At 45.4% G+C, this 24,538-nt stretch overlaps 1 protein-coding gene across 2 annotated transcripts in view; it reads left to right on the forward strand.

The window, feature by feature from the left end:
- EXOC4 (exocyst complex component 4) overlaps nucleotides 1–24,538 on the forward strand; it is a 393,637-nt gene that overhangs the window by 65,968 nt on the left and 303,131 nt on the right. For both annotated transcript variants that reach the window (XM_061346823.1, XM_061346824.1), the window contains exon 7: nucleotides 4,225–4,402. In XM_061346823.1, the coding sequence (XP_061202807.1) occupies nucleotides 4,225–4,402 (178 nt within the window). The remainder of the gene's footprint in view (nucleotides 1–4,224; nucleotides 4,403–24,538) is intronic.

Here is a 24,538-nt window from a genome sequence, read left to right on the forward strand (position 1 = left end):
CTATGAATTTAAATCCTCCTTACTAACATGCACTTACCACTGTGAAATGTGAATGATAGAAAGATAATGAAACCCAGTATAGAGCAGTAGGAGGTTCCAGATATTTCCTTTTCATGGGTAAAAGATAATTCTGGAAACTATCCTTAAATCTCTCCTGGTTGCACTGACCTCAGCTTTAAGTGACTTTTGTAAAAGTTTTTAGGAATCTGTGCTTGGAATAAGTTTATGGAAAAGGGCTTAGAAGTAGGAATTGCCCAGGGCTTATCCTCAGTGGCTCATTACAGCATGTCTCTTACCTTCATGTTTAGAGATGTGTATTTTGGGTTGTGAGGCTATGGTGTGTTAGCTCAGAGTATTGATACATGAAGCTTCTGAATTATGGAAGAGATTTGACTGCAGAATAATATTGATCTGGACACATGCCTACTTGAGGGTCAGATTTATAGGACAAGGTTCTGCTAGGGATACATTGAAGATGCACTTAGGGTTGCAGGGGGGAATGGACTACATGGCTTTTAAAGGTCATTTCCAACCCAAACTATTCTATAGGGTATTAACAATTTTGCTACTATATCCTGTTGGATTCAATACACTTTTTCCCTTCATGTTCATCATCCACTTACGGACTTTTACCTCCTCTTGATGCTTTAAAATAAAGCCAAATCATACCCCCACCAGCGCTCAGAGCAGGCAGAGGATGTTACTGCTGCTCAAATGCATGAGTTGTCATCACTGACCTCATTCAGGTGTCAGCAGTCACTCTGCATCAACTCATTCTCCCTTATTGTCCAGACAACAGGAGCTGCTGCTGGGTGTGCGTCACTGTCTCTCCACACATTTACCATGTTTCTGGGTGAAGGGGTGATGAGATTGCTTTGACAAATTGCCCCAGCCAGTCTCCTGTCACTCTGTATGTGTTCTCCTTAGGTCTTTCTGTGTTGCAACCCCATCTGCATAAAATCTAGGCCAGATGGTTTGGTGCTGTTCCGTCTCGTTGGCTGTCTGACATAGGTTGTGTCCATGTCTTTTGGGTCACCTTGTGTCAAAAATGACCTGACAGACTTTTAGAGCAAAGAAAATGAAGCTAAGAGGAGCTGGCTAATGTGGAAAATAGGGAGATGTGGAGATACTACATTACTTGAGAAGAGAAAATGTAATGGGGTGGTAGTTAGGGCCCCTGAAGAACGTGGGTCAGGGGGATTTCATGTCTTTCACATTGGGATAGGAAGACGTTGTAATTGAAACCTAAGTAATTCAGTGTATGGAGCTATTACTAAAGTCCTGCTGAAGCTGATAATGTGAGGTCAGGCTTACCTAAGCACAACAGAAACGAATTTGTCCAAAATTCCAGCTTGTTTGGTGCTGCAAAATTGTACTTAACTGAGGCAGCAAGGAGGTGTCAGAGAACTGATGTGTTGTTTGTAGTGGGATGGTAGAAGTTGGGCTTGCCCTGTTAGATTTTCTCAGTGGTATATAATGTATTTGCTCCCATAATGTTATATTTTCTGTCATTTCAAGCAAGTCTGTGCCACCAACATGAAATTCCTGATCTATCCAAATTCCACATAGCAGCCTTCCAGTATCTGAAGGGGGGCCTATACGGATGCTGGGGAGAGACTGTTCATTAGGGACTGTAGTGATAGGACAAGGAGTAACGGGTTCAAACTTAAACAGGGGAAGTTTAGATGGGGTATAAGGAAGTAGTAGTTTAGTGGGAGGGTGGTGAGGCACTGGAATGGGTTGCCCAAGGAAGCTGTGAATCCCTGGTGGTGTTCAAGGCCAGGTTGGATGAAGCCTTGGGTGAGATGGTTTAGTGTGAGGTGTCCCTGCCCATGGAAGGGGGTTGGAACTGGATGATCTTAAGGTCCTTTCCACCCCAAACCATTCTATGGTTCTATATCTGGTTTCTCTCCTAGTCTTGTCTGGCTTCTGTCTGGCCAGCCACATGCCCCAGCTGCCTCTGTCACTTACTGTGTGCAGTTCTATATATCTCTTAGGGGCTGTTGAAGCAGTAGTTGCTTCTCCCTTATCTTAGAGTGGGTTGGAGAATACACTTGCTCAACAGTGATGAAGGGTGTTTCTTGGGTTGTCTTGGTCTCTTCACTGATACTTCTGGTGATGGACTAATAGTAGATGGAGAGAGAGGAAGATATATAGATCTTTCCACTGTAGCAACTTCTCAGTTTCACTTGGACAGAACAGTTACTAAGATGTATTATGCCCCATCCCTGGCAGTGTTCAAGGCCAGGTTGGACGGGGCTTGGGGCAGCCTGCTCTAGTGGAAGGTGTCCCTGCCTGTGGCAGGGGTTGGAGCTGGATGAGCTTTAAGGCCCCTTCTAACCCAAACCAGTCTGGAATTCTGTGATTATACAAAGCTTAAATGGGTTAGAATGGCTTTTCTGACACACTGGACCTTCCCATATTGAAAGGGTAATGCTGTTAATGTTGATAGCTGTCTCTCCTGGTGCTGTCTCTTGAGGTATGGCAGTATTAATGTCCCTGTGATTCCTATCACAGAATAGTTTGGGTTGTGATAACCTAACTCCTAAACACATCTTTATTCTGCATATGACATACATCTGGCCTCACTGTATCCTCCCAGACTTACCCAGTGGCTCTTTCTGTTGAATCAAGGTCCTTTTCTGTTAAACCTTTTGAGCTGTGTGGTTATCAGCATTGGTTGGTGAATGGCCCATGTGAGATCCTCAGGAGATTGCTGTATAATGCTGTGCATGTATATCTTTATACATAAAATTGTAGTGTATGAATGAGACACAGTAAGCTGATAGTAATTCAAATAATAGCCAGTTTCTGTCCCTTGCAGACTAGAAGTTCAGTCCAGGACTGCTCTAGGCTGAGGTAGGTGGTTTTAACCACAGCATCCTCTTGAGGCCAGTCTTATTGTGTGGTGGTAACAGCAAATGTGCAACAGCTTCTTAATTACTCCAGATAATCAACTGCTGAAGGAAGTGGCTGCTTGCAGATACTCAGCACTCTGAGATGGAGTGGCTGAGGTGTGAACACACATCTCATTAGTGATGGTTAACCAACACAGGAGCCTGAAGCCTGATGGTTAAGGAGTGGGTGCAGCTCCAGTTCTGCTCTACATCTTCTGTCCTGCTCCGGGGATAGCAACTTGTGATGGATAGACACAGCAAGCATGTGGTAACTCCTAAGCTGCTGTAGTTAAATGTGATGGAGCCTGTCTGTCAGAGCTAGAAGTGCCTAACATATGGATTTGGGAAGTGTTATCCTCACATTTTGTTGGGGTTGTGTGTGTGCTTGAATTGCTCATTAAATGGCAGTGAACTCCATCAGGATTTTTCCATTCTCACATAATAAAACCTGTTGAGTCATTGCCTTATCTCAGAATATTCAGGAATTTGCAAAGGTCCATCAATAACAGTATATTGGGCAGTAAGGAAGTCATAGGAGCAGGTAAAGTGTAGTACATTGAGATGGGGTTACAGTTGTAGTACCTTCCATATAGTAGTGAAATCTTGACAACTGACACAGTTGATGAGGCCTTATGGTTTAGGTTTGTGATACTTCATGTGTTTAAAACTTGCCATACTACTCATTTCGTAATTCAGAATGAGTATCTTGTATTCTGTTTGTACAGGTAAGTCATAGAATCACAGAATGGTTTGGGTTGGAAAGGACCTTAAGATCATCCAGTTCCAACCCCTGCCACGGGCAGGGACCCCTTCCACTAGAGCAGCTTGTTCCAAGCCCCTGTGTCCAACCTGGCCTTGAACACTGCCAGGGATGGGGCAGCCACAGCTTCTCTGGGCACCCTGTGCCAGCGCCTCAGCACCTCACAGGGAAGAGCTTCTGCTTAAGAGCTCAGCTCAGTCTCCCCTCTGGCAGGTTCAAGCCATTCCCCTTGGCCTGTCCCTACAGGCCCTTGTCCCAAGCCCCTCTCCAGCTTTCCTGCAGCCCCTTTAGGCACTGGAGCTGCTCTAAGGTCTCCCCTTCAGGAGCCTTCTCTTCTCCAGGCTGCCCCAGACCAGCTCTCAGCCTGGCTCCAGAGCAGAGCTGCTCCAGCCCTCGCAGCATCTCCATGGCCTCCTCTGCACTCGCTCCAACAGCTCCACGTCCCTCTTGTGGTGGGTCCCAAGTCCCAGTGTTTTGACTCCTGGCCTGCTTCTCTGATGTGCTGCATGACCATGTCCCTGTGATGTCTTCTAGAAACTGAGTGTTGGTTGTCTTGATGGTTCACAGGTTGCTGCTGGAACTGCTGGAGCTGCTCTTTGACAAGTTCAATGCTGTGGCTGCTGCACACTCTGTGGTGCTTGGGCACCTTCAGCAAACAGTGGCCTCTCCTTGCAGCCAGTACGATGGTGATATCAAGCTCTATGACATGGTTGATGTGTGGGTGAAGATCCAAGATGTGTTGCAGGTAAGGATCCTTTGGGTGGGTACATTTTCAGCTTTGAAACAGCTTTTACAACCAGAATACGAGAGAATACGTGTCACACTCAAGAGTCAGCTATGTTGGAATTTGTCTTGATTTATGGTAAGCAGCCACATTTCTAACATACTGTGAAACTCCAGTGAGCTTAAACACCAGCAAAATATTTCTGTGGCTTCATCCTTATGGTGTATGGAAAGGTTGATCCCTTTTGCCTACCAAGTGATCTATCAGAAGCTTTCACACAGTGACATTTTTGTTCAGTGTTACCTGTCTTATGAAGTGCCACAGCTCTAATCGCTTGTCTTCTCTTGTCATTAGGCTTGGTAATAGTCAGCTGAGACACTTGCTCCCAGCATGTTTTCAGCAAAGTCTTTTGTGATTCTTAAAGTGTAGGATACTAAAGCTGTACCTTGCTTAGGCTTTATTCTGGTACCATGCCTATCAACGTGAGCATCTGAGACTCTCACAAACAGCACAGCATCTATCACATAGTCTATTCTCTCATTCTTGCTGGGAGGCTACACGTGCACATTAGGGGATTTATTTATTTGGGAATTGCCTTTATATATATATAGTACACAGATGCAGACCTTGCCCACTGTTTGACAGAGGAGATCAAAGAAATGAACCTGGCTTTATTTACAAGAGGTGGTAAGATTTATGATGGTCATTCCACCTCTGGCCTGTTCATGACAAATGCTCTCTGCCTCCTACTCTAACACAGTTTTTCATTGTCTGGCTCTGGTCTATTTAGCTGTTGCTCTAAAGGCTTGCTTGACCCTGCAGTGATGCACACAGGGTTTTTGCTTACACAAATAGAACCCACTGTGTGCATGGTGGGAATTTTGGTATCGCTTGGACATGGTAAATGTAAGTTATGGGCCTTTGATCACATCCACTGTCTGCTTACCTGCTCGTTTGTCTTTCTAGAGCAGTTACTATCTTTATTAAAGAAGCCTTGAGCATTTTTCTCCATTATAAACATTTTCACATCCATTCAACATTGTTCTTGCAAAACATTTGATGGGGAAAGTCCAGCCAAACAGTGGGTTTTCTATAGGGAAGAGTGGGGTAGAACTGAAGCTGTTTGGCCTCAAATGCTTGAAAGACTTAACTTGGTGACACGAGGAACAGGCTTGGTGTGTGGTACCTCCAGCCAGCTTCATGTCATGCATGACGTCTGGGAAAACATGAAGAGCTTTGAGTTCTGTGGACTTTGCTCCAGGAGGACAAAGCTTTGGAAGTAAGATCGTATCTAAAGTGAGGCAGAATAACATGGCTGGGGATTCCCCCTTAGCAGTGAGAGTCTGTGATGGATTCAGCCCTCATGAGTGGTAGAATTGGGAGTGAGTTATGGCTATTCCAGACCAATGTTGATAAAGCTTCTGTATAGGAGCATGTGTTGATGTGCACATGGGGAAGAGTGAATGGGGTTTTTGTGTTGGGGAGAAAAACACTTGGCCTAGCTTTCTGTAAACCGTGTGCCAGGAAAGGTACACCAACCCCCCTGTACAGGTTTCATTGCTATTGGCCTGACAGCACGGGGGTCAGAAGGAGTCAGAAAAGCTTCCAAAGGAGCTTTTATAATGCAGCACTTCAAGATCCATAGTCTCTTGCAGGTTTAAGGTGAGAGATGAACATTGACATAGAAAGGAGGAGATCTTCCAATTTCATCAAATCTCGTGGGGTTTTTGTGTGTTAGTTTCATTGCAGTGGATTAAACTAGGGTTGTTTTTTTTTTACCTTACAGTATAAGAAAACCTTTGATCCCAAGGCTAAATTATTTCTCTCCTTCTTTTCCCACTACAGATAATTTTTGAGAGACATTATGCTTGCAGCAGGGAGAGCAGAAAGCTCAGATTTGCAAGTGTTATTTAAATCATACCTGCATTGGTAGAGGATGAAAACTTGGAGGGAAGTGCATATGTGGTGAGGTACATTAGGGAAATGGTGCAATTCCATCAGATCCTGATGAATGAAGTTTATTTGTCATGTCAGAGTAACTTGGATGTCACTCTGCAATTCACAAGTACATTGTGCATCTCAGCATGTGAAACATGTTAACAACAAGGTTATCTCTTCGTAGCCCTGTACAGAAGTAATAAGCATCCCAGACTGGTTTATGTTGGAAGGGACCTTAAAGCTCATCCACTTCCAACCCCTGCCACTGACAGGATCACCTTCCACTAGAGCAGCTTGCTCCAAGCCCCTGTGTCCAACACTGTAGTGTAGCAGTAGATGAGTGGCACAGTGCTGTGCAATGCTTCGACACTGAACATGCAGATCTTTAGCTGGTTTTGACCTCTGAGAAGGGAAGAATGATCCTGAACCTGTCAGGAGAAAGACAGTAACCTCTTAGAGTTGGGTCCTGGAGTGCTAGAAAAGACATAAGTCCTAAAATCAGTTTGTCAGTCTGTTAGAGCATCCTTGTTGAGGAAGACCTGGTTCGAAGCTCTTTACTTGTACAGGAGCCAGCTCAGCCTGTGCTGGTTTTGCCAAATCAACAGGAGAGATTTGGAACTTGTTTCCATTTTAATGTGGTATTTGGTGTGTGGAGCTCATTTAGCTCTTCAGGGGAGTTGTGGGTGAAATATCCTTCTGAGGAGCCTCATTACTGTAGGACCAAGTGTTCTGCTGGGGAGAACTGTGTTACAACAGCACTGAGTAATGTTCTGACATCAGTGTCTGCTTCAGGACAATGCAGTGAAGGAATAAGGAGCTTTTCTGGCACCATTCCAGTCCAAATGATGAAGACTGTGCTGTATGAAAGGCAGTGTTGTACATGCTTTGGAAGAAGATGAAGTTTTAGGTGCAGCATAGTCTTTCTGTGCTGTTTTACTGGGTTAGGCCAGCTCAAATCACTTGAAGGACTATTCTGTTTAGTGTTGGGGTCCAATGGCTGGTGGACATGCATAGTCAGTGTGAGGGTTCTTCCTTGCTGGTACCTACAGCACGGAAGCTTTAACAGTTCATTCACCTTTTTTTTAGCACTGTCTTTTGTTGCCATGAGGAGCGAGAGGCATCTGTCCCTGCTTGATGATACCAGTGTTCATTCAGCTTCTTCAGAAATATCACCTCTCTAGTGACAGCATGATCCCCCTGTCAGCTATGGCATCTCCTGATGCTGATGGAGAAAACGCAAAGGCATTTCCATGTGTGCTCAATATCCTGATATCATAGAATCAGACTGGTTTGGGTTGGAAGGGACCTTAAAGCTCATCCAGTTCCAACCCCTGCCACGGGCAGGGACACCTTCCACTAGAGCAGCTTGGTCCAAGCCCCTGTGTCCAACCTGGCCTTGAACACTGCCAGGGATGGGGCAGCCACAGCATCTTTGGGCACTGTTGCTGTTTGCCTCCAAGGAAGGGACTTCTCTCCTTTTGTAGTCTTAGTATTTGTAGTTGATGGATCTCAATTTTTAAGTGGTCTGTATCTGTTTTCTTGCCTCCAAGGGGGGGGGAAATCACGTATATGCTCTGAGACACGTATCTTTAGCAGGCTGTCTGCTGGTCTGTCTGCTGAGAAGACACTGACAGTTACTACTTTCCTATTCTGGTGGCTTCTGCCTAATGCTTGTGCTTACTAAACTGGTGTGATTTAGCAGCCTAAACATTGCTGAAACCATAAGGTAACTGGAGCAAGAGAAATCATAGCCTACTCTTTGCCCACACACTACTGTTCTGCTACTGCAGAGCTGGAGATACCAGGAACTGTTGAGTGAGAACCCTTTGTCTTTACATGTGGTGCTCCTTTGCCCAGAGGCTATGACTTATCCTTTCTTACAGAGAGGAATGGCACTTGAGGGCAGGATTTGAGCAGGGAGATGGGAGTATTCTGCAGTACTCAGCCAGGTCTGGTGGCCAGCAGCTTGAGGGATCTTGCAGCAAAGATGAATTTGAAGAGTATTTCCTATGTCATGATTCTCTAGGAGGGCTGCTTGAGCACTTGGAGATGCATTTCATTGCTCTGCTATTGTAAGCTGAGCCACTCTATGGGTTTGTAAGTGAACTGATGGCAAAAAGTATTGGTCCTTAGGCAGATGGGTGGGCAGGGAGTGGAGTTCAGCAATCTCAGTACTCAGTTGCTCCATGGAAAAGGTGTAGAGGGTTCAATTCCATGCCAGTCTATGCAGATCTCAGCCAGCTCTGCTCTGCTCCCATTTCTTCTGCAGCCTGGGATGTTTTCATTGCTCTGGCAGCACTGCTCATTTTCCTGGCACTCATCTCATTTGTAGCCAAGTGTTCCAGTTGTGTTTCCTGCTTGCTCAGGCCCTTGAGCTGTGTCAGGCTTGCCACAGGAGCAAGAGGGAATGCTCCGTGAAGCAGGGAGGTGAAGGGTTTATCCTGGGAACCGCTGCTTTCATCTGCCAAAGCCGCTCTGTGGAGCAGCTCCTCAAGGTACCTGCTCCTGCAAAACATGACGTCGTTTTTGCTCTTGCCCTGGGTGCCTCAGCACAGCAATGAGAGCCATGCAAAACACTTACTAAAACACCTTGTGATGTTAGAGCAGGGTTAAGAACAATGGCCAGTCATGAGCTCTCAATCTCTCCACCACTGTGATGCTGTCTGACTCTTCAGTTCCATAAGTGTCGTGCAGCAGATGACCAAATCTCTCTTTGAACCTTTGCATTTAAAGAATGAATGAACTATTTGTGACACGCTTCATACTTGTAAAGTAAAGTAAGATTCTTGGATGAGAGCTGCTAGTGTTAATATGCCATAAATAGAGGTTGAAATGTCAAAGCAATACATGAAATTGCTGCTGCATGTGGGAAGTTCACCAGGTAATATTTTGAACCTAAATTAGTGTTATTTCTCAGGCATGCAAGAGTTTTATGGTTGTCCTCAAAATGATGTGCCTGACAGTCTTTCTGTGCTTTTTAAATGGTCTTAAGTGCGTGGGACTGATGCCCTTGGGCTCCTGACTGGTTTGTCATATTAATGCTCATCTCTGGTTTAGCCATGAGGATGATGGTTGTGAAAGTCATTTGTCTGCAGCTATTGAAAAATGTAGTTTCAGTCAATCTTGGCTGCATGAAGGGAGGAGAGAGCATTCTACTGCCCTGTATGCTGTAGTGATGGGACATGGGGTGATGGATTCAAACTCAAACAGGAAGATTTAGGTTGAGAAGGCAGAAGCTCTTCCCTGTGAGGGTGCTGAGGCGCTGGCACAGGGTGCCCAGAGAAGCTGTGGCTGCCCCATCCCTGGCAGTGTTCAAGGCCAGGTTGGACACAGGGGCTTGGAGCAAGCTGCTCCAGTGGAAGGTGTTTCTTGCCAGTGGCAGGGGTTGGAACTGAAGAAGCTTTAAGATCCCCTCCAACGCAAACCAAGAACTTGCACCTAAGAGCTCAGCTCAGTCTCCCCTCGGGCAGGTTCAAGCCATTCCCCTTGGCCTGTCCCTACAGGCCCTTGTCCCAAGCCCCTCTCCAGCTTTCCTGCAGCCCCTTTAGGCACTGGAGCTGCTCTAAGGTCTCCCCTTCAGGAGCCTTCTCTTCTCCAGGCTGCCCCAGCCCAGCTCTCTCAGCCTGGCTCCAGAGCAGAGCTGCTCCAGCCCTCGCAGCATCTCCATGGCCTCCTCTGCACTCGCTCCAACAGCTCCACGTCCCTCTTGTGCTGCTGCCCCAGAGCTGGATCAGGACTGCAGAGGGGGTCTCCCCAGAGCACAGCAGAGGGGTAGGATCCCCTCCCTGAGCTGCTGCTCATGCTCTGGGGGTGCAGCCCAGCACACGGGGGGGTTCTCAGCTGAGAGCACAAATTGTTTGATCATGCTGAGGTTCGGAACTTGCGAATTGGGGATGGTGAAATGATGTTGCTAAAGGTGAAAAATGTGTCAGTACAGAGAGGTTCTGCAGCACTGGGATGTGTTATGCGTCTGAAAGGGCAAAGGATGAGACAGCAATGGCATACTGTCCCTTTAAAACAAATAATAGAGGTAGAAATGGACAAAATCAATCTCTCTTCTCTTTAACTGGATGACTCTGGCTGGAGTGTGTTTAAAACTAAGTCAGTTGCTTTGCTAGCAGGTACCTGGGAGAGGTCCAGAGCTGAGCTCGAATACAGTGTTCTTCTGTTCTCTTTCCCAGGAGCGGCCCTTGTTCCCTGATCTGAGCTACATTAACATGGTGACATTGGAGGCATTTGTATGAATACTGTGTTAACAGCTTTTGTTTTGAGAGTCATTTTCTTCCCGAAGCTGTTGATCCATTGTATTTGTTAAACACGAGCGCTTCTGCTAAAGTTCAAAGAGATAAAGCCCTGCACAGAAATGAGTTGTTTGAAGAGTGTACAGTCACTTGTGCAGTTATTGCAGAAGAGGTCACTGAGCCTGTGTTTGGGAGAGTTTACAGAAGCTTAGCTCATTTAATGTGTGCAAGGAAAAAGTTACCCTCCTCTGTCCATGCTGTAGAGCTTCAAGATGCTCTGTATTTGAAGGGCTCTTCATTTCAGGTGGGTTATCCTTTTAATCCCAGACTGGTTTGGGTTGGAAGGGACCTTAAAGCTCATCCAGTTCCAGCCCCTGCCACAGGCAGGGACACCTTCCACTAGAGCAGCTTGCTCCAAGCCCCTGTGTCCAACCTGGCCTTGAACACTGCCAGGGATGGGGCAGCCACAGCTTCTCTGGGCACCCTGTGCCAGCGCCTCAGCACCCTCACAGGGAAGAGCTTCTGCCTTAGATCTAACCTGTACTTCCTTATATCTTCCCTGTTTAAGTTTGAACCCATTCCCCCTTGTCCCATCACTATGTGTGCATTATCTTTCACTTTAACCATTTCCCTAGATTCTTGAGTAGTTTTGTTAGGTCTGATGTGCTTTTCTTTTTCTGGTTACTATCAGTGTCCACAGCACTTGATTCCTGCTGTCAGCCAGAATTAGGAGCAACTACAAGTAGTTCATGAGCATTTGTAGACATGTTTTATAGGACTATAAACCCATGTCTCTTTTGATGTGCTGAGCTTATTCACACTTAGTCCCTCTGTGCCTGGCTTTAAAGGCAGCGAGTCGTACTCTTACTAGCATCATAAAAACACTGTGAACAGGAAAAGGCCAAATACTCATCATGTCCTCACGGCAAGACATCTCATCTGACAGCAGTGCAGGAGGGATTCACGCAGGCAAATTCCTGCTAATGTTAGAGACTAGCTGGAATCCAAAGGAAATGTTTGGAAACTGTTTTGCTTAAAAGCCTTTCCGCTCCCGTGCTGGGTGCTTGCTGTGTTTGCCGTGTGTGACATTTACAGCACTGAGAGGTGGGAGCTTTTTTTTTGCTTTCTCTAAAGTTTGCCAGCTCTTGCTTTTTTTTCTCTTCCCCGAGATGAAATCTCAACTTTGTTTTGGGGGTGGCTGCTGTTTTCAGGAGTCGTTTGTAACGTAGGGAACTGTAGAAATGCATTCGGAAAAATCCTTTCTAAAAGCATTCTCTTTCCATTCTCCTTTTCCTTGTTTTATTGCTCTTAGCCAGGCGTTTTAGCAGGTGAGCTCTTTGCAGTGAACTCCCTAGGACCAAGACCACATGCATCTAGAAGCTCAGCCCTGCTAAGATAGACTGGCATGATTGTATCTGTTATGTTGAGAATAGGCTGCAAGGATATTCACACACAGTATGACAGTATGTTAGAGACTGGAAGGGACCTCAAAAGATCATCTAGTCCAATCCCCCTGCCAGAGCAGGAACACCTAGATAAGGTTACACAGGAACGTGTCCAGGCGGGTTTTGAATGTCTCCAGAGAAGGAGACTCCACAACCTCCCTGGGCAGCCTGTTCCAGTGTTCCGTCACCCTCACTGAGAAGAAGTTTCTTCTCAGGTTTATGTGGAACCTCTTGTGTTCCAGTTTGTACCCATTGCCCCTTGTCCTATCATTGTTTGCCACTGAGAAGAGCCTGGCTCCATCCTCGTGACACTCCCCCTTTATATATTTATATACACTATTAATTACTTCTTTTCCTTCTCATTCATACTACAAGCCAGGCTACTTGCCTCTTGTTGCCCTCTGGTCAGACACGTGTACCCTTTCACACCTCTGCCCTCATCTTTGTTCTTTCTTCCTCTTTCTTCATTGCCAGCACACTCTCAGCCCTGATCTAGGACCTGAACAAGAAGAGAAGGTGCAGTGTTTATAGAGATGCATCTCTGAGGATTTCATACTGTAAGTGGAACAGCAGCAGCTCCTTATCAAGGCCAGGCTGGAGCAACCTGCTCTAGTGGAAAGTGTCCCTGTCTGTGGCAGGGAGTTGGAACTAAATGAGTGGAAGGTCCTTTCCAACCCAAACCATTCTCTGATCACTTGCAAAGGCAAATGCAAGTCTGTGCACATACACTTGGAAGCTGTTGCTGCAACAGCTCTGGACGCAAAGGCACCACTAGGAAATGGGTTGTGTATCACTAATAGAATACATAAAACATTTAGAGACATGTATTCACAGCGTGCTTCCCATCATCAAAGTGACTTTGTCATCTGATCTCACCAGGGTGATGCCATTCTATATTTTACATATGGGGGACCAAGTGTTTGAGTGAAACGGGAAGGTTTGGAAGTATTTCTGTTACTTGTAGTGTGCTTGGTTTGATAGTGTAGAAGGAGGGAGTATATTGTGTGGGTTTTGTTGGTTTTAGTAAGAGTTTTTAAGATTTCTTTGTTTCTCTTGACATTATGGATGCTCTGCGCCTCTTAGGACATGAATACACAAAGCACCCAGCAAAACTTGGGAGATGGCTGCAGTGGTGAGCTGCAAGCTTTGATAATCTGTTTGTCTTATACTTTAGCATGGTTGCACTGAGCAGTTGCCTTCTGAAGTGATTTTATTTAGGAAGGCTGCAGATAGCTGTCAGGGGTTTTTGAGCTATATTCCATTGGGTTTCTATACGTGTGTTTCAACAGGTAGTGCCAACTCTGGTTATAGATAACAGAGACTTGGACTGTGGTTCTCAAGGGTAGGTAAATGACTGGTGAGGCTTTGTAAGAAAGTATTTCAGCCCAGAATCAGCCTTTGTTGCGTTTTCCTTTATTACTTTACATTTATTCCTTGGCTCAAGCAATTCCTGCTGCACCAGCTTTCACCAAGTTCTACCCAAAGCACTCAGTTACAACAGACTATTCTCCGTCTATATATATAGAGCAAATGTGTATGTACAAACCACCAGCAAGTGGCTGATGATTCACTGGTGATCTTTGGAGTGAGAGAGGCTGAAGAGCTCGAAGCCTGTGTTCTTTGCAGGAAATGACAAACTCTGAGCTCTCATTGAGAACAAACAACCCTTCTCCACCCCCAAATCCTTCTGTTCCTGCTCAGCGGTGCTCTGGTAATGGCCTCGCAAGTCAGCGTTTTGTGACATCTAAACATGAGGCTGAAAAAATAGCAATCAAAATCCCTATTGACTTGTCAGGAATGAACTTGGGAGAAGCAGCTTGCTCTGCATCGGTGGCTGAAATGGAAAATGTGAATTGCGCTTCATAGCTCTGTTCTGTCTTGCTTGCTTGGTGGGAAGTGCTGATGTGGTGTGCTTCAACAGTGCCCGTATGACACGGACAGCCTTGGGAATGGGCTGATTGTTATTTCTCCATTAGGAATGCTCTGATTTCATTCATTCAACAAAAACTGAACAAAAATGACACTTTCAAAAATCTTCAAATAACAATTTAATTTTGCTTTATGTAGTTAATCTGGTTTTATTTTTTGTTGTTTTTATATGCTCAGGGAGGCTTACGAATCACAGAATCCCAGACTGGTTTGTGTTGGAAGGGACCTTAAAGCTCATCCAGTTCCAACCCCTGCCACGGGCAAGGACACCTTCCACTGGAGCAGCTTGCTCCAAGCCCCTGTGTCCAACCTGGCCTTGAACACTGCCAGGGATGGGGCAGCCACAGCTTCTCTGGGCACCCTGTGCCAGCGCCTCAGCACCCTCACAGGGAAGAGCTTCTGCCTAAGAGCTCATCTCAGTCTCCCCTCGGGCAGGTTCAAGCCATTCCCCTTGGCCTGTCCCTACAGGCCCTTGTCCCAAGCCCCTCTCCAGCTTTCCTGCAGCCCCTTTAGGCACTGGAGCTGCTCTAAGGTCTCCCCTTCAGGAGCCTTCTCTTCTCCAGGCTGCCCCAGCCCAGCTCTCTCAGCCTGGCTCCAGAGCAGAGCTGCTCCAGCCCTCGCAGCATCTCCATGGCCTCCTCTGCACTCGCTCCAACAGCTCCACGTCCCTCTTGTGCTGTTGCCCCAGAGCTGGATCAGGACTGCAGGGGTGGGGGGGTCTCCCCAGAGTGCAGCAGAGGGGGAGCCCCCTCTGCCTGCTGCTCACACTCCTTCGAACATATGTCTTCAGCCCAGCTCTATATATATAACCTCAAATATTGGTATGTTGATGACCCACTTGAATAACAGGGAAGACCCATATCTATCAACATACAGAATATATGTGCAATAATATCAGCTCTGTTTATTCTAGAATCCACTTGTTCATTGTTGCTTGTAAGCAAATGACTGGAAAAGACAGTGTCCATGCTAGGAACCATGGAAACCTATTTTCACCTGAGAAAAGGGAGAGATGAGGGAATTAGTTAATTAAATGTGGCCTGTATGCAGTCATTCTACTCTTTGTGTGTAATTAAAAAGCCTTGTAAAGCTCTTTGGGGTCTTCATTTACTGGAAAAGGCCTAAGAAAAGTGTGAATTTGGGTGTACTTTGGGTGAAGCTGTGAGCTGGAAACTGATTAAAATACTAATAAAATGTGTTGCATTGTTAATTCATTCTTTCCAGTCATAAAAGCTGGACTCCCTCTGCTTTGCATTTGCTTGACAAAGCATCAAAGAGCAGCTCTAGGAGAGGAGAATGAAAAATAGACGTGTGCTGAGCTGTGGTTTTGAGTGATGTGGTTCTGGTGCTTTGATTTGCTGCAGTGTTGCCTTTTGCTTTTAGCATTGCACTGCTGTGTAATGGCACCAAACGCTTTTTACCATGGTTTGTATGTGAAGTGTTGTTTCCCAAAGGTTTTCTGGTGGAAAGCTTGCTGGTGGTACCCCCTGTTCCCAGTGTAGTAGTGGCTGAGGGGCTCTGGAAAGTGCTATAAAAGTAAGCTTGAAACTGTGCCCAACTCTCCTTGTTTTCCTGTAGTTTGTGCTGAGCCATCCTGCGTATTTCAGTGATGGATGTGGTTTTCCAAAGGAGCCAAAGGCATTTAGGATCTAGCTGCCATGGCAATCCAGTGGGAATGGGGCAGCTAATTACTTTAGATCCCTTTGAAAATCCCACATCTAATTTTGCATTATAATAAGGTGATTTTAAAGGGGGGGGTGCACTTCCAACAAAAATAACACTTTGTGTAACTTGTTCTCTGTTCTAGTAGACAGGGGAGCTGCTTTGCTTTGCTGATGGCCACGTCTCTTGTGTTGAGCCTCCTTTGGAAGAGGCTTGGAGCAGGAGATGGGATGGAAAGGTGGAGGACAAAGCGCTGGTCTCTTTGTCGGGGGCTGACCTATGGCCTTGTGCAATCCCCGTGATGCAAGTGCGACCAGGAATGTTGTCTGCCACTAGGTAGATTCATTCCAATTGCACAAAGGTTAATAATGTCATTAATTCTCTCTCCTAGGCTTATGCAGTTGGAAGATGCTGCATATGACAGGGAGAATAAGGCAAAGCAGTTACACCTCCCAGCGGGTCAGTAAATAAATAAATCAGAGTGGTCCCTTAAGCATAATATCAAGAATCTTTCCCTTTTTACTCACAAAGGACAGTGATATAAACCAGTAGATTTACACATGATGAGCTAGGACACAATAAAAGGGTGATCTCACTTTATTACAGTGATTTGATGCTATATTCCCTCGCTGTTTAACCAGTGCATCCCATGGCCGGTTAGAAAAGCTGCGTTTCCCAGCCCCGTTACCTGCCAGAGTGATAAATGATGGTGCCTTTGAATTGTTCTCTCACTCTAACCTCTTGTGATAATTTGCCTTATTTCAGAATGGTGTTGTTCCTTTAGAGCACATCTTGGGCCTAATGTGGGCAAATTAAGACATTACCAAAGATGTGTGGACGTGACAGGAGCAGTGGAGAGTGTTCTGAAAGCTTCCCTAGTCTCTCAGTGGAAGTGATGCTTGTGTTTCCCTGTTAATATGCACAGATCCTCGCTTTTGAGTAGAGATTAAAGCCAGTGATGTCCTTCAGTTTGTCTGTAGTGGGGTATCAAACACAGTTCAACTACTGCAATTCCAGCCGTGGAAAGTAATTGTGCGTGTGTGTTTGTATCTGTATGTTCTTAAAATGACATTTGTAGCTCTTCAGTATTGTGTAAGACAAGCAATTGTAGGGATTGTGTTTCAATTTTGCTCCATTTTCACACTAGAAGATTCAGTTGATCCGCTGGAGGGAAGGAATGCCATCCAGAGGGACCTTGACACGCTTGTGAGGTGGGCTGATGCCAACCTCATGAAGTTTAACCATGCCAAGTGCAAGGTCCTACACCTGGGTGGGAGCAATCCCAGGCACAGCTACAGGCTGGGCAGAGAAGAGATTCAGAGCAGCCCAAGGAGAAGGACTTGGGGGTGCTGGTCAATGAGAAAATGAACATAAGCCGGCTTCAGTGTGCGCTTGCAGCCCAGAAAGCAACCGTATCCTGCCCCTTTATTCTGCTCTCGTGAGACCTCACTTGGAGCACTGTGTGCAGTTCTGGTGTCCTTAACATGGAACTGTTGGAACAAGTCCAGAGGAGGCCACGAGGATGATCAGGGGACTGGAGCACCTCCCATATGAAGAGAGACTGAGAAAGTTGGGGCTGTTGAGCCTGGAGAAGAGAAGGCTGCGTGGAGACCTCATAGAAGCCTTCCAGTATCTGAAGGGGGCCTATAGGGATGCTGGGGAGGGACTCGTCATTAGGGACTGTAGTGGTAGGACAAGGGGTAATGGGTTAAAACTTAAACAGGGGAAGTTTAGATTGGATATAAGGAAGGAATTCTTTCCTGTTAGGGTGGTGAGGCACTGGAATGGGTTGCCCAGGGAGGTTGTGAATGCTCCATCCCTGGCAGTGTTCAAGGCCAGGTTGGATGAAGCCTTGGGTAATATGGTTTAGAGCAAGGTGTCCCTGCCCATGGCAGGGGGGTTGGAACTTGATGGACTTCAGGTCCTTTCCAACCCTAACTATTCTCTGATTTTATGATTCTGTGTTTGCAGTTGGATAACCTTTTGTACAGGATGCGTTTTCTTTCCAGTGGGACTAATTTTAAGATGCCATATTTCTGAGGCATCACTTCAAAATACTCTGGGTTTTTTTTTGTGTCCTGCATCCATTCAGTGATTAACATCTTCTGCTTGGGCAATTAAAAAATACGTGGTTGATCATCATAGAATGGTTTGGGTTGGAAGGGACCTTAAAGTTCATCCAGTTTCAACCACTGCACAGGCAGGGACCCCTTCCACTAGAGCAGCTTGCTCCAAACCCCTGTGTCCAACCTGGCCTTGAACACTGCCAGGGATGGGGCAGCCACAGCTTCTCTGGGCACCCTGTGCCAGCGCCTCAGCACCCTCACAGGGAAGAGCTTCTGCCTAAGAGCTCAGCTCAGTCTCCCCTCTGGCAGGTTCAAGCCATTCCCCTTGGCCTGTCCCTACAGGCCCTTGTCCCAAGCCCCTCTCCTGCTTTCCTGCAGCCCCTTTAGGCACTGGAGCTGCTCTAAGGTCTCCCCTTCAGGAGCCTTCTCTTCTCCAGGCTGCCCCAGCCCAGCTCTCTCAGCCTGGCTCCAGAGCAGAGCTGCTCCAGCCCTCGCAGCATCTCCATGGCCTCCTCTGGATTTACTTCAGCAGCTCCACATCCTTCCTACGCTTTTGCCTTCACATTCAGTAATCCAGAGCAGAGCAAGGATTCCAGGGGATGGGACACTTGTATTGAGAGTAAGTTGTGGAAGTAATTTTTGGAGCATGGTTAGGGTTTTATTCTGCTTTTGGTGTGGGGATAGGCCAAGGCCCTTGAAAACTGCATTGTATTCTGAATTTGAACATCCAGTTTAGGTTTGTAGTGGGAACTGCTATTGGGGGACAGAGAATTCCATCACTAACTTGATGCATGGTGTGGTTCGAGACAGGATTGTCAATACCAGCAACTAGTTATTACTTGAAGTAGGACCACAATTCTCTTTATACTTTCACTAATTATTCATTTGTGATTTTCAAATCTGAGTACTCAGAGTTATTGGGAAGGATGAATCAAGCCTCTGTATCTCTGTGCAACAGGTATTTTAATGCATCTGTATATGTAGATCAGAAAATGTGATGTCTGGAAGTCTGTCTTCCCTTAATGGCAGCCCATGTGAGGTTGCAGGTGGTATCAAGCAGGTTAGTACTTGATTCTTGCATTCCCAAATCCCTCTTTTCTTTCTTAGGAGTGATTCTGTCAGCATCGTGTTCTTTGGTTTAATATTCTTCAGAGGCTGAGTTGGAGAAGCCTTCTTTGTTACTTGTGTTTCATATCTCTTGCTATGCCTGTGTATTCCCTTCACTTTATCTCTCCTGTGCTTGCTGAAAACTAGCTAGATGTTAATCTGAATTCTTGCATCGACAGGCTGAAATGCAGCCTGTTGTCAAGCACCAGGAAAGCAAAATGATTTCCTCATTCTCACAGTCCACCTAAAGAGTTATTGACACTCTCTGCAAAGTCACTGGAATGAAAATCCAAACATCAAACACCTGAGTGAAGGGATTCTGCAGGTGCAGATGAGAATGAGATTATGAGATTTATCTCCAAGGTCACAAAGATGTGTTCTGCCTTTTGAGAAGTCTTTATTGTGATGTTGAGTGGGCCCATTGTGTGCTGGAACTGGTGCTACACCTTGATTCTGGGTTTAGCAAGAGCCTTATGTTGTCTGGTAGCACCTTTATTAAGGCCAAAAGTTCAGGTTGAAGGTTTTGTTAAACATGCTTTTCTGTTGCATTTAGCTTTGCTGTGAGCTCTATAATTAACAGTCTTCCTAAAGATCAAGTTAAAGGTTCACGTATTAATTGATGGTGTAGGAACAGTTTCCTGCACATGTTAGAATAGCTCTTCATGGTCTGTGTAGGATTACTATGTGATTTATTAGGGATGTGTTCTTTTGGATGTGGAGTGTTGTGCTGTGTTAATGATCCTGACGTATTTTGGCTTCATTCTGAAAGGATGTGCGGAAGGAGTGGGGATCCTTTAAACATCTCACAGTGGCAGCCCTTTCAGAGTTAGATCTCAGTGTCTGTGCTACAGGGATAAGTGCTGGAGAACAAGAATACTATAGTGAGTAATACCTTAAGGGTGCAGCAATAGAAGTAAGTTTAGGGGAAATGTATTAGTTTGGGTTTTTTCTGGCTGGGGAACAGATTAGTACATGGCTTTTGTAGCCTCAGCTGAAGACAGAGCAGTACCTTTAATGAGGAAAAAACCCACACAAGCTCAGTTTTCAAAGGATCTAAAAGTAAAGATGCATCAAATGGCCCCTATGACACCGACTGCTTTCCGGTACAGATTCCAGAGCAGTTTCAGGTATTGGTCAGCCTGTTTGCTCAGTATAATCTGAAATACATGAATACTCAGCTGCTGTATCTGCATCCCAGGCTGCTGCACAGACATAATGTGGAGCATGGGGTAGACTGCTGAAGCATGTGCGTGTTTTGCAAGGGAAGAACAAGAGAGTGGGTGATATGTAAATGGGTTTTTTGTGCTTTTACTCTCAGAATAACCTCTTTAGTGCTGAATGGTTTAGTCAGATGCATATATATATAGAGAGAGTACTGTTTGCAACTCCTCCAGCTCAATGCAGAGGTAATGTAATAGTACTACTGTTATAATTCCAATCTGGTGAAAACCCCCCCAGTGAAATGAAAATGGAGAAGCAAACTTTTTCCAAAAGATGATGGAAAATATTTGCTATCTTGTGGACAAAAAAAAATCTTTTGAAGGGTTCCTCTACTTCTCTGATTTCCAGCTCCTTTCTGTATTGAACAGGGCTCTTTCATACCATAAGCTTTCCTGTCATCATGCATTCATAGCAGCCTTCCAGTGTCTGAAGGGGGCTACAAGGATGCTGGAGAGGGGCTCTTCATCAGGGACTGTAGTGATTGGACAAGGGGTGATGGGTTCAGACTGAAACAGGGGAAGTTCAGGTTGGAGATAAGGAAGAAGTTCTTTACTGTGAGGGTGCTGAGGCGCTGGCACAGGCTGCCCAGAGAAGCTGTGGCTGCCCCATCCCTGGCAGTGTTCAAGGCCAGGTTGGACAGGGCCTTGGGTGAGATGGTCTAGGGTGAGCCATCCCTGCCTATGGGAACTAGATGATCTTAAGATCCTTTCCAACCCTAACTATTCTATGATCCATGCATTGTAGACTCTGAAAACATCTTTTCACTGTAGTCCTGGATAAAATATTGGGAAGGTAAAAGTTCTTGAAGGTGTGTAGAGTATTTAAAATACCTTTAAAAACACAGAATTGGAGCTCAGTTTGTATGCCATTGTCTGCTTGGAAAGGCTCTACATGGGATTAAAGGAGCTGCAGTTGACCCTTACGATGCTCTGACAATGGTTGCAGGGATTGTTGCCTCTTTTGAGCTTCAGAATGCCAAATTCAGGGGTTTTGGGGTACTGTATCTGTGTAGCAGTAGGGAAAGAATAAAAAAGCAATGGCTAGCCTGTCCAAGGGGAAAGATTGGTCATTTTGGGGTGAATGAGAACTTTCATAGATGTAATTGAGTTTGTAGTTGGCCTTTTTTGCCTAATTCAACATTGTGATAGTTATAGAGTCATAGAATCATAGAATAGTTAGGGTTGGAAAGGACCTTAAGATCATCAAGTTCCAACCCCCCTGCCATGGGCAGGGACACCTCACACTAAACCACGGCACCCATGGCCTCGTCCAGCCTGGCCTTGAACACTGCCAGGGATGGAGCATTCACAACCTCCCTGGGCAACCCATTCCAGTGCCTCACCACCCTAACAGGAAAGAATTTCCTCCTTATATCCAATCTAAACTTATGTTAAAATACGATCAGTCCCAGCAGCTCAGTAAGGTCCTGATGGTGGTGGTATTTATGCACCTGCTTAATAGGGCTTTACAAGTGAGGGCCAGCACGCTTGCCTATTGAGAGTTTACTGCCATGATGTGCTGGCTCAGCAGAATGAAGCTGACTTGGTGTGTTCTTAATGAATCCGAAATGATTCCCACCAAGTATTTGCTGAACCTCAGCTTATTTTTGCAATCTTGAAAATGGTTCATTAAGTGATGGGAGCCTGACCATCCCTTCGGAGAGAGGAACTTAACTCCAAATTACAGTTCCTCTTAAACAGAGCTGACTTTCCCATTCTCAAGTGGCCCCACGTAGTTGCATTTGTTTTAAAGGAGCCTTTGGATTTAGAATGATAGAATCCCAGTCTAGTTTGGGTTGGAAAGGACCTTAAGAGGTTGTTCAGTATTGTTTAGCTTGCTTCTTTCCTTCATTTCCCCAGTCCTATCTTCCCTAAACTTACTGTTCTGGTCCTTCCTTACTGCTGCATTATTGTCTGGAACACTTCCTATTGATTTTCTGTGCTGGTAATGATTTCCTCTTGTGCACACAGTAGTGAAGAACTGCAAATGAGTTGGTCAGGGAAGATTTGGTGCTTCCTAAGATCTAGAGGACCATTTAATATCTGTTTGGTAACCTGGTAGGAAGAGCTTTGATATCCTTGGTTAGGGTCACTTTGCGTATCACTGCCTCTTCACTTTCAGCAGAGCATGAAAAGCTGGTTTCTTTTTGCTTAGGAAGAAGAATTCTGCTGAATTCAATGTAACAGTCCTTTTTGGGGGTCCTCTGCAAACCATTTACTGAGACAACAACAGCAAAACAATCAATTTAGCCATTTTCTGCTCAGTAAGTATCTTCCTGTGCAGACTTTAAGGGAAAAGGAATGTTCTGAGGTTGAGGGAGAGTTCTTTGCAGATACTGACCTGCAAGTTCTGGGTTGCAGAGATAAGTGATTAATCCGTGTGCCATAATCTGTCAGAATTTGAATGGCTTCTTGTTTAACATTTCATTCCTAGGTTAGGATTAATAGTTTAGAAATGAATCTGTTACTCTCTGGTGTTTGTACTGATACAGCAGCAGTTGGGAACAGGATTTGAGGAGGATGCTGGATTTCTGTTTGAGATTTGCATGTATGGGGAGATCAGTGTTGTCAGTGAGGTCTTGATCTACAGTGTGCTGAGTGCTTTGGCCTTAATCCAGAAAAGCAATTAGATGTAGGGTGTGATTGGGACCATTCACATAGTTCACGTGTGTGTGCGCTTAAGTGCTTTGCTGGCTTACAGCCAGACTGGCCAGCACCTTGCAGGAGGAAGACAGTGTCTGTAAAACACACTACAGTAGAACCTTTTCCATGGAGTAATATAGTCCCAGAGTGGTTTGTGTTGGAAGGGACCATAAAGCTCATCTAGTTCCAGCCCCTGCCATGGGCAGGGACCCCTTCCACTAGAGCAGCTTGCTCCAAGCCCCTGTGTCCAACCTGGCCTTGAACACTGCCAGGGATGGGGCAGCCACAGCTTCTCTGGGCACCCTGTGCCAGCGCCTCAGCACCCTCACAGGGAAGAGCTTCTGCCTTATCTCCAACCTGAACTTCCCCTGTTTCAGTTTGAACCCATCACCCCTTGTCCTATCACTACAGTCCCTGTTGAAGAGCACCTCTCCAGCATCCTTGTAGGACCCCTTCATATAGGAAGAGAAGCACCGAGGTTGTTGTATAGTAACAAGTAAAGTAAGTACTAAAATGGAAGAGCTTTGGGGAAGAGGTAAAAAAGTTTATGGCTTTCTTTTTTGGTGTCTTAACTTCTTTAAATGCAGTGAGATTCTCTGTACTAGTTGGCTCTCCCCCCAAAAAGGGAAGACCTTTTGAGCCCACAGTTTAGTCAGCATCCATGCCATTGATGTTTAAGGCATTTCAGGAGTACTTGGCTTAAAAAGCTCACTTGGAGCATAGTCAGTTGGATTAAATTGAAACATTTTGCAGAGAACTTGCTACGGAATGTGAGTAGCAGCTAAAGAAGGCATGAAGCATCTTCTTTCTAATACCATCTAAGACAACAGTGACCTGATAGATTAAGGACACTGAGTAAAGGGGTTTTTTTTGTGTATTATTTTATAGAGAGCACAAGTGTGGGGTTGTTTTCTTAGAGAAGAAGATGAGTAATGGGCCCTTTCAGCATGCAGGAACGTGTCATCTTAAAGATAGTAGGGCAGTGACAAAGAAAACACTGAATTCTAACATTTTCTTTCTATCTTTACAAATGAAACTGTCTGAAGCATGCGATGGCTCCTCAGTCAGAGGTGGGAGAATGGGAGATTATGTGGCTGCATCTCCTTTTTGTGCAAATTCAGAAGGGTCTTTTTTTCTTACCCATCTGAAAATCGGGTGGTGATAGATGTCAAATATTTGTCTGGAGTGGGAAAGTCAATATTTGTGCTCTAACTGCGCCCATCGGGGAGCAAATCATTTGCAAACAACAACAATCCTGCAGTGAAATTCCACAGGAATTAAAGCTGAAGCAGCCCAATGTAAAATAGAGCCCAAATCAAGTGAAAACCCCACGTTAAATAAAACCGGGGTGGTTGGATTCCCTTGCGAGGAAGCAAAGCAAATGATGGAGCGTGTTCGGCAAAGGTGGTGGAATGACAAATGTCAGTGGGAATCTGGAAAGCTGTTTGCAGACTGTGCAGGGAAGACAGACTTTTAGTAGGAGGTGGAGGAACATGCCTTTATTTAAAGCATTCCTCTGTCTGGTGACATGAAAACGCAGAGTATAAGGATCATATATAGGCACAAAATACTACACTGTGAAAATGGAGGTGTACTCATTAGTTTGTGGATGAAGGAGTGGAAATGGATGGGAATTCTTCAATTCACAAAGATAAGAGACCAGCACTTAGGAAAACAGTGATGGCTGCCACCTTCCATTCCTGATGTTCCCGTTGGATAAATGAAAGAGCTGATGAACACCTTGTCCTTGACTGCTTCTTGTAACGGCCGGTTCAAGAGCCCGCAGGAGGAGGGAAGTGATTTTTAGGTTAAATCTTGGATTGCTGTTTGACGTAATGTACCGTGGCTGGTTCAAAAGGAGCAATTTGAGCTGCCTCCTACTAGTGCCTACAGTATAATTATGTTA

Source organism: Neopsephotus bourkii, unplaced genomic scaffold (genome assembly GCF_033783945.1).
Source record: "Neopsephotus bourkii isolate Nb327-2 ecotype Australia unplaced genomic scaffold, CSIRO-AGI_Nbou_v1 NB_281, whole genome shotgun sequence".
Taxonomy (NCBI): domain Eukaryota; kingdom Metazoa; phylum Chordata; class Aves; order Psittaciformes; family Psittacidae; genus Neopsephotus; species Neopsephotus bourkii.